Source organism: Haliaeetus albicilla, chromosome 4 (assembly GCF_947461875.1).
Source record: "Haliaeetus albicilla chromosome 4, bHalAlb1.1, whole genome shotgun sequence".
Classification (NCBI taxonomy): domain Eukaryota; kingdom Metazoa; phylum Chordata; class Aves; order Accipitriformes; family Accipitridae; genus Haliaeetus; species Haliaeetus albicilla.
Genome location: NC_091486.1, coordinates 48,399,752 through 48,414,770, shown reverse-complemented (window position 1 = coordinate 48,414,770; position 15,019 = coordinate 48,399,752). Strand labels below are relative to the sequence as shown.

At 46.0% G+C, this 15,019-nt stretch overlaps 2 protein-coding genes across 2 annotated transcripts; both read right to left on the bottom strand.

Moving 5' to 3' along the window:
- Window positions 1–2,507: 2,507 nt before the first annotated feature.
- Window positions 2,508–5,124, bottom strand: LOC104321824 (natriuretic peptides A). The gene is made up of 3 exons (XM_009924743.2): window positions 4,869–5,124; window positions 3,000–3,282; window positions 2,508–2,733 (listed from the first exon to the last, which is right to left on the bottom strand). The coding sequence occupies exons 1-3, from the start codon at window positions 4,986–4,988 to the stop codon at window positions 2,717–2,719; spliced, it is 420 nt and encodes a 139-aa protein (XP_009923045.1). The 5' UTR covers window positions 4,989–5,124; the 3' UTR covers window positions 2,508–2,716.
- A 4,308-nt stretch (window positions 5,125–9,432) lies between these two features.
- On the bottom strand, window positions 9,433–10,463 carry LOC138685008 (natriuretic peptides B-like). The gene is made up of 3 exons (XM_069780528.1): window positions 10,185–10,463; window positions 9,756–10,050; window positions 9,433–9,585 (listed from the first exon to the last, which is right to left on the bottom strand). Exons 1-3 carry the CDS (start codon window positions 10,293–10,295, stop codon window positions 9,560–9,562), a joined length of 432 nt encoding a protein of 143 aa, XP_069636629.1. The 5' UTR covers window positions 10,296–10,463; the 3' UTR covers window positions 9,433–9,559.
- Between the last annotated feature and the right edge of the window lie 4,556 nt (window positions 10,464–15,019).

The following is a 15,019-nucleotide window of genomic DNA, read 5'->3' as shown; positions in this document are numbered from 1 at the left end:
TCAATACAGCTCTAGAGAGACATTTAGCTTTCAGATGTCCTTGCTTTCTCCATAAGCAGTGGGCTGCTTTTGTCTGTGTGCTTGTTTGGGACTGGCAGTTCCCAAGACTGTTCCCTGCTCTCTCTGATCCAGCTCTCACAGCAACAGTGGCAGGTTTGCTTGTCCTTGGGGGTGATGCTCTTTGCCTGTAGAGCTAATCAGTGCTAAGTTTCTCTCATTCAGCTTTTCCAAGTGCTTGTTTCTGTGTGCAGTCCTATTCTGACCTGACTGTGAGATTTCCCTGGGGGAGCTTTACAGCTCAGTGTGTTTATGGGAGTAGCAGTAAAAATCAAGCCACAGAGATGCTTTTTTTCCTAGATTGCCTACTCTCAATTGCATTCTGCCAGACCGCAGGGTCTATTAACATACTGTCTGCAAGCCAATACAGACTTGTTCCACCAGGAACTGGCTTGCTGTTAATACTGGACCCACCTGGCTTTGGGTCAGGCAATGCCAACTCTTCTTGCCATTTTTAGCACATTCCACTGAACTCATTAGTGTTTTGTGCCTTGAGGGGCTGACAGGGAGGGACAATTTACAGTGTCTATGCAAGTTTCGCTTGACTGGGTAAAATTCAGCTCCAGCAAGGGCTGTTATTGTTAAGAGTATGAGGATTGTTTTTACTTTCCTTTATAGTAGCACATGGGAAGTCAGGCTGTTGCCCGTTGCTAGTGTGGAGGGATCCACCTGCGTGTTCCCATCTTGCTGCAGCAGGAAACAGGTGGCTGCAGGGGTGTGTTTGGAAAGCCTGTTTGAGAAGACAAAGCCCCGTTGTCCCCACAAAGGCTCCCCAAAGGGTGACTTCACACCACCTTGATTTGTGAAACTGCCTCTGCGTAAATGCAGTCACTGTAGCTTTTAACTGCAGGGATGTCTCATGGTATCTGCTGGGAGTCTTGACCTGGCAATCTGTTCTCCTGCTAGGGAAACCTATGGCACTGCTAGGGCACTATGGCACAGAGTATTTTATCTTTGGCTGGCGCTGCTGGAAGGAGAGGCTCTGACATGTGATTTGTATCACACTAGGTGTTGTTTACCATTGGAGTGGAGCAGAATGATTCCGTCAGAGTAGGCTTCTGCTCTTTTTCCCTAGGGAAGAATCACAAGGGCCAGCGTGGCAGGGAGCACGCAGGTGCCTCTCAGAGGCCATGTCAGTAGTACAGGGAGTGACTGGGAGGGCGGCTTGTCAGAAATGCAATGTGTGACATAAGCCCTATTAAAGTGGTACAGCAGCCTTAGCTGTAAACAGACATGTGCAGGAGTGGTGTGCCATTCAGCACTCAAACTTACAGTTTCACTGTAGCTATGGTTCCTGAGAGCTCTTGTCAGCAAATGTCATGGCTCTGGCATATCTGCCTCCCCGTAGCCTATCTTGACCAAGTATCATTCCTCTCCCTATGCGTATACACATCAGCAAAGTCAGAATTAGACTTCTGCAGTTGAGTCTATCCTGGTGCTGCTATATTCTTAGGCCCTGAACAAGCTTTCTGGGGTGCTCCAGCAATGGCTGCTGGGAACAAGACCCAAAATTAGATGCTGAAAATAACACAGTTTCTAGCAGTATGTGCAATCACAGGACAGTTGCGTTGAACATGGGCTCAATGCCATTGCTGCGGATGACTTGGGAATCCGAGCTATTTGGTCTCTGGGGTGCTAACTGAATGTAGTCTTGGCAATATAACCCTATTTGGGGGAGGAAGAATGTGATTTGGGACAAATTCAGATCATAGGTGTGAAATCTAGCTACAAAGGCTTAAATGAAACCTTTGTCAACAGACTTGCAGTGTTCCCATTAACCATGTTTAGAACAACTTTATGAGGGGCCATTCCCAGAAAGTGATACATGTACAAGCTGCTTTGTAATTGGAGTGATCCCACCTGCCCTCACATGAAAAATACCATGATAGCGTTCAAGCCCATTGAGGATCCATCAAGAAACACTGGGGATCAGCACCTCAGCCACATGCAGAGTGAGACAAGACACAGTTAATGATGTATCTTTCTGTTGATGCTTGTAACCTTTATTTGGTCAGTGCTAGAAAGCGTATACAATGAATTCCCTTTCCTCCCTCTGGTTATATTGAAATTTATGGAGTGTTGTGATTTTTCTTATTTCTTTTCATGTAAATTTTGCTTACGTGAGGGATTTGTGGCAGTTCCCTTGACTGAATAATCTATACCAGCAAAAGGACTCTCTTGTTACTGAAACCCTGTCTATAGGAAGATTCATGTTGGTCTTTCAATGTTGAGGAAGCTTTTTTTTTCCTGCTAATCTGCTATAATTTCTTAGTGCAGAGGGGAAAATTCTAGTGAAAAAACTCATTTTTGTTTCTACCAAGTTCATACTTTCTCTATCTTGTGTAAGTAATATCCAGCCTTGTGGTACCAGAGTACCAATAAAACATAGGCTTTTGACTTTAGGAAAATACAATAAATTTTAATGCAACAGACAGGAGAGAGGTCCAACATGGATGTCTAACGTGTTAGTTTTATTTAAAGATGATCTCTTGGTGCTAAAGTAAGAAATGTTCTTTAAAAAACATCAAATAAATAAATAAATAAATAAATAAAAATAGGAATAACTTTCTGTTGAAGAGCTTAGCAAGCATCCGGCTTTCATCTTGGGAGGAACGTGTACTGTAAAGCATTCTTCAGAGTAGGATATAGGGAGGTTGTCCTAATTCTTCCTGGAACCTGCAAGCCAAACACGAAGTAAGTGTTACCTGTATCTGTTTCTCTCTCAGTATATGCCACCATTATCAGCAGTACTTTTACCTACCAGATCAATAGACACAGGCTTTCTTTTGAAAAAACAGTACTAGCTTAAATGTTAGGCTAAACTTAATTTCTTTCTCAAACCATGTCTTATTAAAGACTTAAATAAGAGCCTCCTTCTCCCTTGTCACATGACACAGATTGCAGTCTGTTCTGTTCAGCAAAATGGCTTAGGTGGGACTCACCATTGCAACCCATTCCACTCAGGGAGCCGATTCTATCGATTCTTCTGCCGAAGCAGCCAGAATCTCTCATCATCCTGGGCATCTGCAGCCCCCTCAGTCTCTTGAGGAAGGGGTCCCTGTAGGATAGAGGGCTGCTGGGTGCTAGCCTGGGTTCAGCCTTCTGGTCATCACTGTCATCTATGAGTTCTGGTGGCATCTCCTGGGTTTTGGGTTCTTGCAGGTCAGGATTAGACTCCAGGGCTTCAATCATTGCAAACTTATCCTCCAGTCTCTCCAGCAGAGCCTACAAGAGAAGGATTAATTTAATGAAATTCCTAGTTTTGTGGTCATTTGCTAGCTCTTCCAGTCATCCAGTTCTGCATTCAGCAATGGTCCCATAGCCAGCCCTAGGGAGACTGTCAGGTTGGATCCCAGGGTTACTGGTGATACTTGAACTCTGTCCCCTGCAGTAAATCCCTGTACACATTAATTCCACCTATGGGTAGCTCTAGCTGAGAGCTGAATGAAGCTGTTTGCCACCAAAGTGCATCTTACTGGCAAGGTTAGAAGAGCTCTTTGCAGAGAAAAAAAGCAGGGTCGGAGTTGCACAGGGAGATACTACTCAACACACCAATGGTACACAATCTCAAAGTACCTCTGAATCCATAGTCCACTCCTATGTTCTTAGAAGTTGCCTGCAATGCTCCTTACCAGCTGTTGGCTTTTTTTTTTTTTTTTTTTTTGCTATCTGCTTGCTTGTCACGCCTTGCTATTTCAATGGACATCACTTGGAGAAGCTCTCGGTGTTTTCACTGATCTCTGCCTCAGGAGTTACATGATTGCTGCTCCTTAAAGTAACATGCATCTCCCTGAAAATACCTGTATGCTAAATCTATGACTGCTATGTCACTTCTTCCTGAGTACTGTTCTCTCCAATTTTTAAAGCTTTGTGTAACAGGGATCAGATAACCTCCTCAAGGGCAGCTCAACCAATTAGAGGAATCTAGTTGTCCGTCTCTAGAAGTAGAGTGGAGAGGAGTGAGCCTTATGGCTTGCTTGACAGTGAATGCATTTGGAAGCCACTCTTCTCGGTTAGCTGCTGGAAACAGCCTAGAGGCATGGGGCAGTTTTAGCTTTGGCTGACACTGTCCTAATCATCTTAGGGGGTTTGTTCTCAGGGTATGATGCTGTGAGAAGCTGGTCACTGGTACCAGTCCAAGGAAAAGTTTGAGCTTTCAGACTTCATCTTGCAAGACTGAGTCTTAAGCTTGTACTGTGCTGCAACAATGGATGTTCTCATTCCTTAAAATATGCACCTGGTAATTTCATAGCTCTAGAAGCTTTTCTGGATGAGTCACAGTAAATGATCATACTATTCCTCTAGCAACTTTTCTAAAATTTTGACTTTGGGTGCTCCACTTTACCTCCTTATCTCCCATCCACATGCAGCCAGTTCTCTTAAATCCACAAAGCTAGAGCCGTATGGCTGTCCACCTTCACTGTTCCTGCCATTTAGTGGGATAAACAGAAGCCTACCTGAAAGTTTTCTATTTGTTCTTATAGAGCTACTGTGATGATTTTTTTTTCCCTCTCTGGGACTTTGCTCCCAGGAAGGTGGATCTTTAAGAGAAAAAGAACCAAAAACCCAAAGCAGGTATCCTACATCAGAATTTTGTTTCTCAGTGCTACCCAGTAGCTCAGGTGAACCCAGCACTGGAGGATATTGCTCTGTAGAGCTTCTCTGAACCCCTGTGAAGAACTGAGACTTTGTCCCCCAGCATGTGATTGCTGATGTGGCTATCCAATAGTGCAAAATATTAGCAAAACCACCACCTCACACTCTGCTAAGTACCCCAAAAGTTTAACCATGCAAAAGGAGAAAGTCCTCACCTCCATGCTGGCCAGTTCTTTGGCAGGGCTGAGGCTGTAGATAGGGTTGGCTCTGCTGGACTGGAGTTGGATGAGCAGCAGCAAGAGGAAGCCACAGGAAAATGAGCCTTTAGTGTCCATGGCGCTGGGTTCGTTGGGAATAGGGAAGTTCAAGCTGTTTCTTCTGAGATATCTCTTCAGGTCTCTCTCTTCCTTGTCCTATTCTCTCTCTTCCGAAGCTTGTCTTTTATACTATTTGGGTGTGATCTCTGCTTCCTAGGTTATCAGTGGATTTATCTGGGGCACATTCCAGTCCCACTGCAGGCATGCAGCTCTGTCAAGGGAAGATTCCCTTTATTAGCTGTCATTAGGCAGCAGCTGCTGTTGCTGAGGAATGTATGTCACAAGTCAGTGATTTCATGTCACTCCCCCTCCTCTTGATACCAGGCGCTGTGATTACATAGTCCAGTTGGAAATTCTTAGCAATTTTCTTTCAAGAGACCCCTATGGTCAGATTTACGGAGATGGGAAACAACCCTGAAACTGCTCTAAACTCCGCTTAGAAGCTTTCCATAGGGAAATTACCTTTTACAGGGAAAACAATAGGCTTTTCAGATGAGTATTTGGTGGAGAATAAAGGCTGAAGATAAATCTACTTTTAGGACACCTAAAGTATCGTGCACACTTTCCTTCTATATATGGAATATGCACAGCCACTGCATACCATGGAGTGTGCTGAAAATCCCAGGTTTGGGCCACTTCTTCTTTCCCATTGCTCTTGAGGTGATACCACCGTTGAGACTTTGTATTTGTATGTTGCCAACAACAGAGGCGCCCCGATCTGCACCTCAATACAGACGGTAACTTCTAGACTGACTCTGCAGGGACACCGAGTACTTCCAGCCCCCTGCGACAACTGACTTCGGCACCATTGAAAAATACTAGTCTTTATTAACAGCTAAATGTTTAAATCAATGGGATTTCTTTAAACATCGATGGTAAGGCTTGACCCTACATCAGTAAAACTTAAAGAAGAGATGGTCAGATTCAGGAATAATCTCGTACCGTCATACAAGAAAGCAGCTTGCTCAACGGGAACTTTAGATAGATGGCTTTCAGTGTTATTCAGCAAAGGCATCAGGATCTGGCCCCAAGGAAGAATGAATGAATTTGTGTATATGTGTGTTTTGGGAGGGGTTAAAATGAAATGTTTAGTTTAATATATTAAAACCAAAAAGTATTTATTTGTTTTTTTGAGAGCTGAAGTTTTCGAGATTAGCTAAAAACTGCCTATGCTTAAATGCAAAATTACAAAAATGCAGATTTGATGCAAATTCCTCTTCCAGCATTGTCTTTGTGCTTATAGTGCAACTAAAAATTAATCTTTCTTACAGAACTGCAGGAGAGTTCTAAATTATGAAGCATATTGCTTATCCTGCATTTTTCTAATGTCTCTTGTTATTCTAAATTGAAACAAGAATGAATATATGAGCAAGTTGAATATGTCAGTGTAGTAATAATTTGTTGACTTTAATATGAACATAGATCTTGAAAGAATCTCCTGAGTACAGTTTCTAAATAATAACAGGATGATAAAATATTTCTCACGTCTTAAATGTCTTAACATGGTGTTTGTGTACAAACATGTGCACACACTGTTCACATGATCAGCTACCAAAATTATGCTAGAAAGGACATTCTCAAGGTTGTGAAGTCAAGCTCAAATGCTACTTTTTCCTAATACAGCCTGAAGTCAGCCCAACTCTGCATGTGTTCTGATGAAGCCCTTTATTATAAAAGCACTCTCTATTTTTCCCCCAATGCTTGCTTTTTTCAGTACATGGAGGCAGTATTCATTTTTTGTATTATTGTATGTCCCAACACATTCTTATTTTGTGCTATTAAGAAAGAACTAAGATCCTGATAGCTTTTTTTAAAATTAACACTCCATGTTGCAGTGTCTGTATAATTCACTAATTACGAGTATTCCCTTACTGCTGCTTTGGGGTATGTATGTGTGTGTTTGTGCCAGGGCGTAACTGGGTTTTGTAAATTGAGAAAGTGTGAGAAGATAAACCAGAATTATTCATTAATATTGAGTGTCCAATTTAAGATAACTAGGATCTGTTATTGTTTTATTCTTCCTTTCTTTTCACCCCCTCCCACCTGCTAAGTATTCTCTAGTGCTATCTCTGTGCAAAAACATTCTGTCATTTGATCTGAGTTTTGCCTGAGAGCTCAGCACATCTGTAAAGCAACCCCTGGGGCACAAACCCAGCAGCAAGAAACCAAAGAACACAATATCCATCCCAGGTGTGAAATACTTTGCTTTGAGTGACCTGTCCCTGTGAAACAATCTAATATTCCAGGATTGTATTCAATAACCTGGACCCAGAGATACTCCTTTCTTTTACTGGTTTGTTCCATTTCCATCTTCCATATTCCACAGCAGATAAATGAGATGTAGGGGCCTGACTTCAGCCTTGACAACACTTTTCTAAGACAGGGAGATTTCTGTGCATTGTTTCATGTACTATGTATGGAAGGATGTAGATGGGATAAAATAGCTGACCATCACAGTAGCTATTGTATTTTCAAAGCCAAATTTTGCCCTCTATTATCCCTCTCACAGTCCTGCCAAAGCAAATGGAGTGTAAAATGTCAGAACTCAGTTCATTGTTGTTGAAGCTATAAAGCTCACCTGTTTGTTTGCTTGTGGTATCTCAGTATCCTCACCTTGGCAAGATTAATATGAACTTTAGGCTTTAAAGCCCAGCAATGGATAGTCAAGATTCAGGCAATGTCCATGCCTTGCTGGCTATTTGCCTAGTAAAACCCCTGGTGGGAGTCTTAACAGGGCAGCAAGTTCTTATAAAAAGCATACTGTGACCTGTTTTAGTGTTGGGAAATTGGCACATTTCCCCGCGATCCCAGGGTATGGGACAGGAGGTATGGGATATGAGGCTCCATTAGAAAGCAGCATGGGTTGCTCAGAGCAGAGAGGGAGAGCACCAAGGGTGCTGCCGGCAGCCCCATGTGTGAAGCCCTGCAAGGAGGAGCATGGTACACGGACAGAGCTCAGCTGAGGGTGACACTGCCCTTTCCCCAGCAGGATGGTGAGATGTCCTTGTTTTTCAGCCCTGTAAGGCTAAGGATTGTAAGCCTAGGGGCTGGTGTCATGTGGATTCCTTCTGCTGATAGATCTGTCCTAACTGATGCCCCTACCTGCTGCACTTCCTTCCCGTGATGCCCATTCTCCTGTTGCTGTTTTGCAGCTGAAGAGTGCTAGAGTGTGAGCTGATTGTAAAGTGCCTTTGTAGTCCTGTTCTGAGGAAGAGGCTGGATTTGGATTCCTTTCCTCTCCCAGTGCCTAAACCCTTTGACAAGACCAAGCCATACCCCACCCAAGCTCTTTTTCCCTGCCTCACATTTCAGTTAGATTAAGAGGGAAATGAAGAGATGAGGCCATCGGTGCGTGAAACGAAAGGGAAATGTAATAATGTCCAGCGCAGGGCATGCAGCACCAAGATCATAGGACAAGCCATACTGCAATTAAGATAGCTAAGTGTTGCCTCACTCTTTCCATGAGGGATGAAACTTATTTTCATCCCAAACATGGATTGTTTCTCCCACTGACCGGGATATATTGTCTCTGTGATGTGGCTCCCCCTTCATTGCTGGACACTCCAGGCTCAGTGTGGCCCCTGCCTCTCTCAGTTCCTTTAGAGCAGGGTGTTTGGCAATGCCTTGAGCCTTTTTGTCTGTTTAGGGCTCCCTGTGCTTCACAGCCTTGTCTTGAGAGGCCGGAGAGGGCTTTGCACAAAACCCGGGCAGAAAAGTGAGGGGCGCTTCGCTGAAGCCGAGTGACACGAGCCTGGGGAAAAGCAGTCGTGTGAGCTGTGCTGGCCCGGGGGAGCTGGGCTTGGCTGCTCTCCGGGACCGGGTAACGGGGGAGGCCGAGCCCCGGGCGGGCAGCGCCGAGCCCGGGGCCGGCGGGGGGAGCCCGGCGGGGCCGGCGCTCGGCGTGCGGGGCGACTGGCGTCTGTCCCGGGTCCTGAACGCCTCGCGGCCCTTCGCCCGCAGCGGCAGCCGTTCAGCAGCCGCTGCCAAATGTATTTTTAAAGCGATGTAGCCTTTCTGTCCTTAGCGGCACCCCATGCCGGTCCGCCGTGCCAAACTCGGCACCGATACCAGCGGCTTAGCGCGTGTAGGACACTACCTGGAATTAACCCCAAGGCCAGTGCCCGGCTCCCGGGAGGATTCGCAGCTAGCAGCGGTGAAGCCGTCGGGAAAGGCATCACGGCTCACTGCCACGGTCCCAGAGCTGGCATTGGTGCCTGACAGTCCCTCTTCAGTGCAGCGTGGAGGGTCACTTGACTGATCGTTGTCCTGGAAGGATGCAACCACCATCCCTCCTGCTGCTGCGACCCTCCAGCAAAGGCTTGTCCAGACTGGGTGGGATGCTCCGGCCAGGGTCGGGAGTGAGCCCTTGAGGCAGAGGGAGAGGGGCGCTCTGGAGGGGATTTCTCTATCTTCTGACCGTGTTCTACGCCGTGACCGAAAAAAACACTCACAAAAGGCAATGCAGGCTTTGTACAAAAGTTTATTGCTCCATCGCCCACCCCCGCGGAGGACCCGAGGGCGAGCCTGACCGTCTGGCTGCTGGGCACCGGCCTGGAGGCTCAGGAAGCGCTTGGGAGCCGGTCCCGGCTTCAGCTTCTCCCTCTCCTCCAGAAACCTGGGAGAGAAAGGCAGAGAGCTGCTGGGGGAGCCGCTCCGAGGCTTTTAGCCGAGGACAGCGGCCGCTCTCAGGCCCCGGCCGCCTCCGCTTCGGCGGGCAGGGGCGAGCTCCGGGCTCCCCCGCTTCCCGGAGCCGCGGGGAGCCGCGGGCTCTAACCCGGCACCTACGGGCTTTGTACTGGTTGCATCCCAGCCCCGTCTGCGCGCCGATCCTCTCCATCCTCGTCCCAAAGCAGCCGGAGAAGTGCCTCCGTCTGTAGGAGGAGAGGAGGCTCCTCCACTGGGTCTGCCCTTCCGCCGGCTGGGGAGGGCTGGGCGCCGGGAGCGGGGCACCCGGCGGGCCGCTCTCCGCCCCCGGGAGGTCCCACTCGGAGCCGCCGTCCTCAGCCCCGGCCATCGGTTCGTCTTCCAGGCCCGGTTCCCCTTCCTCCTCCTGGAGCTGCCCCAGAGCCTCCAGGAGGTCCTGGAGAGGGAAGGAGAGGGGAGAAACAACGGCCGCGGCGGGGGGACGGGGACCCCGGTTCCTGCCCGCTTCGCTCTGACGGGACGGGTGCGGGTGGCCGCCCTGGGAGCCCCGGCCCGCCCCTGCCCCGGTACCTGCAGGGACCGCAGCTCCGCACCGTGCTCGCCGCCGGCCGGCTGCGCTGCTGCCCATGGCAGGACGAGCAGCAGCAGCGAGGCCCCGCAGCAGAGAGTCGGGAGCTGCATCCTATCCTATCCTATCCTATCCTATCCTATCCTATCCTATCCTATCCTATCCTATCCCAGCTGGGCACCGAGTCGCTGCTTTGGCCATGGATGCCTCTCCTTATATCCCTATTCTCTGCCCGGAGGGAGCTCACCTGCCTCCTGCCAGATCCCCGCAGGAGTCGGAGTGCCGCACTCTGCCCCCCGGCTTCGATAAGGGAACTAGTTACAACTGGCCCCACAGGTGACCCTTCAGGAGAGGGGGGTCTCCTGAGTGCAGCAACTCCTCCAGAGGGAGAGAACTGCCGCAAGTCATCTCCTCCCCTCCTGGCAGCACTCATTTTCCCAGAGATTTCCTCCCCCTCCACCCTCTGCTCTCCATCACTGTTAGGTAGGAGTTGATGCAGTGAAAGGACCTTGCACTTTCTCCCTGTTTGCTCTGCTTCACATCTACAGGCATGCAGGAGCCATGAGCTGGCCCAAGCAGGGGGTTGATTTCCCCTCCAAGGGGATGAGCGATGGATCATTTCTCCTCCATGGGGAGGAGAAGTGGGGGGAATCAGACATTTTCCTCTGTCTGCAGCAGCTCCCAACAGCTTTTTCTTCTCTGTATACATATTTTTGTGCTATGTGAATAGACCATGTCCTGAGATTTGGGTTTAGGAGATTTTCCTTCCTTGCAAGTTCATGTGATGGTGATGGTTCTTGACTTCCTCCGGCATTGCCTGCAAACCCTTCCCTCTATAGCTAAGAGGCACTAATGTTTTAGTGGCCTAAGTCTGCCTTGAGTAATGGTATAGCTGACCACTGCTATAAACAATACTTGCTCTCTAGCCATGCCTTGGCTACAGCAGTGAATCAGTCACCACCCTCTCCTCATATCACACCATCTTTCCCGTAAATGATGGTGTGTTCTGTCCCCCACAGCTTGGGTTGGAGTGAGAAATTCCTGTGGAGAAAAATGTTCTTTCCAGAAAGCCCAGGGGCCTTGCCCAAAGAAAGAGATTTTGTAGATCTTTAGATTTAGGCTCCCCAGATAAAAGTCTCTGAATTACCAATTTGCCAATTGTAACAGGCAGCCTGTTTGTATGAAACTTTCTCTTATTTTGCCTCAGAGCTTTACAGCAGTTTCTTATTAACTTTCAGTAAAACTTTCAGTGTCTCTTCTGTGTGAGTGGTGAATTTCAACTATAAATGAGTACAATTTCCACTGCTCCCAGGGTACAAATCAAGATGACCCTGTTAGATCCTTGCAGAATGAAAGTCAGAACCCATGATATCCAGTGTATAGAACAGCAGACAGGGTAATATTAAAGCAATTACACTAAGTCTCTGCCTTCTGCCCTCCTTGTTTCCTTAGCCAGTACACTCATAAATCTCTCCGATTTCACTTGATATGCAGTGATTTCTGCTTGGGCCCTTATTTCAGAGAATGTCCTAAAGCTCAGCAATGCCAAAGAAAGCCTTTCCTCCGAGTTCAAAGGGTTTTGAACCAAGCTGTTGTGGACTTATTACTGCTAGGTGCTGTATGAACAAGCAACAACATACATTATGCTTTTACATGTCCTTCCCCCATTTTCTTGTCCTTCTGTTCCACAAATCTACCTACAGCTGACATAATTTATCTTAGATTGGAAGCAAACTATCAATATCAGCTGGTGGGGGACAATGATCTCTGCATCTAGCAGTATTAACAGTTGGCAAGTGGTTTTGTTTAAGGCATCACTGCAAAGAAGAATCTGGCAGAGAAACAAGGTGCATGTTTTGAAAGTACGGTACATGAATGAAGGAAGCTTGCATCATGAGTGTTATGTTTATACAGAATAAGAGCAGATAGCTAAGGTGAGGATGTGCATCATCAATTTTGTGTGTAGTAAAGACAGACAGGAGTGGAAAGGGATAAAGCAGCGAGAGTGTATGGGATCTGTGTGATGACCAAGTGAAATAAATGTAACTTAGCCCTCTAATAATAAACTAGGCAGACTTGAATCTTGGATGAGACCAAATCTTGACTGCTGCCTAACATCACTTATAAAGAGGTACCCCAAAAGCAGGCACATTTGAGAAAGATACCTGTATGTTTCTTTCTGTGTAGGAGTAGTTTTATTGCAGGCTTTTCTCCTCTGCAACTTCTGTAATCCTAGTCTGTAAATTCATGCACTGCTGCTTAGTGGAGATGGAAATGACACAGCTAGAGATGAGCTTCCGCCATCTGACTGGCTTGTTAACTTCAAAGGTTAGCTTTGATTATTTAAATGCTAATAGAACTCAGCAAATTACCTAAAGTACAAACACACCTGGCTTCAGTCCTAGGGATCTAATTATGGAGCCTTTTATGTGAAATAAATTGTTCTTGCTTTCTGAAAATTGGCTTTTTAAAGTGTTCACACAAAATGCCAGGTGATGGGATGGCACATTACCAGTTCAGCCTCTGTGGAATTGGAGCTCTTATCTGTTTCTTATTCATCTTCTGTAGGATTTTGTCCACAAGTGCTCACAGTTCAGTCTTTGACCTCCTCTGACCTCTGTTATTTTATCTGCAAATAATTTCAATGACCCACAGTTTATGTTAGTGTAGCTGAGTTTGGAAACAGGCTGAGGATGTTCAGGAAACAAGCTCCAGTAGCACTTACCCTTCATTGGATTTTCAGTGAAATTTCAAAATCAGGAAGCTTTTATGCCTATGAGAACCTGCCTGTTCCTAGGGTTACTGAGAGCTGGGAGCAAGCTATCAGACACAGGATTATTAGGAAGGAGGCTGTAACCTTTCCATTAGCCCCATCACAAGATACTAGCTCTTCATTGTTTGACACCATAATGGTCCATCGGCTTCGTGGATTAACCTTTCCACTGTATAGATTGAACCTGGGCCAGCCCCAGGGCTAGCATACCTGAAGAGGGACTCTATTTAAGAAAGCTGGATGCTTCCTGTCAAGTTCCCACAAATAAGCATGTCTGCTTCTTCTTAGTGTAAGCTGTTGTGTAGTGGGGGAAAAGAAGTTAAAATCTCTTCCTGACTCTATGAAGGTGTATTAAGTTAGAATAATGAATCAGAAATCTCTCTGCTCATGTTTGTGCAGGGCAGAGGTCTTTGCATGATGGAAGCTACAGCAAGGGAGAGTGTTATCTGTATGGCCCAACAAGACTCCAGACGTCCAGGAGAATTTGCCCACAAATTACTGTGTAGTCTATGGGGCTCCATCTAGAAAAGCTGTTCATACTGATCAGACCACAGTGTTAGTTTTAAGACATGCATAGCCTGTCTATTAATATGTGAATTATGCTGAAAACTGATTTATTCTTTCATCCTCCATTTCCCACTTTAATTCTTCATCTGACTGGTGAAATGCTTCATTTTCTTGTTGTTTTGCTTAGGAAAGGCAACACAGACTGTAATAAATTCATTATATGGACTCTTCTGTTGTTCGAGAGCTTGTACTCGGGGGTGCCTATGTAAGTGATGAGACTATTCCTTGCCAACGAGTGTCTCTTCAGGGCATTTTCACTGTTGCTAATGCTTTGTTATCAAAGTTAACTTAAACAGAGTAAGTAGCAAACAGCATTAGACCTAAAAAAAACTGTTAACTAGACAAGCCTTCAGGATATGTTGTTGAATTTTCAGCTCAGGATTTGTGTTGATAGCCTCGTATCTGGTTTGAGGAGAGAAAGATTCTGGAGGATGGAATAGCCATAGACAGGTAGAATTAATGGTAATTTCTAAATGTGCAAGAGATATTGAAAGGGTAAAAGATTGCAAGAAAATAGAGAGAGAAGCTATTGGTAGCTTGTGCAAGGGGAGAGTATCTCCATTAACAAATTGTTCTGTGCTTTCTGGTCTGTGATAGTCAGCTCTTAAGTGTTGAAGCATATGTTCATGAGCTTGTTGTACTGATGTCCTTCCTAGAGCAAGTCTGTGGCATCAGGGTGGAAGCTATATCTTGAAAATAGCATGAGAGAAGAACAAAGCTTTCTCTAGTTTGGCTCTGGGGTCTTGGATTGCCTTCATTCTATGGGAGTTGTGGTTAGAAGGAGCAGAACCAAATCACAGAGTTTAAGTGATTGAGGCAGGCCCAGAAACTAGACCTCTATCTGCTCTGTGCAAACAAGCTTTCTTAATGAGAGCTGAACTGCCAGGGATTCAGAGCACATGCAGCTAGAGGGTTGCTTTGCATAGATGTTTGCGCTCCATGTTGCAGTTTACATCCAGGGGTCCTGTTAGGAATAGACTTATTACAAGAATATTTTCTTGCAGGAGTTTCTGTCTTGTGGGCAAGAAAATGGGAGGAGTACAACTGTGTAGGCCATCTGTCCACTCCAAGCAAAAGCCTGGAAGTGAACAGCTGTGGCTGTGACCATCAGCGTAGACATTTGTGTTCCATGTGTGAGCGTGGAAATCTTCCTGATTTCCATGAAGCTGCTTGCAGAGTTCAGCTCTCATCAACATCAGGATAGCACAGTCACGATCTTGGCAAACCAGCCTTCATACAGAATTCCTTTGGCTCAGGATGTTTGCCAAGTAGGTGTTCTCTGATTGGTCATAGTTAGATTCAGTGAATACTTGGTTTGCTTAAAAAATAGAATGGGCAGATAAATTTTTTTTTGGTATAATTTTGACTTTACTTTTTTGTTGGAAAAATGCTTTGCAATATCTGGATCTGCCTATGGAAGAGTAGGGTGCCCTTGAGCTTTCTTCAAAGAAGGATAGCATTTTTTTTGGACAAGATGAGATACACTAATAAGAAACA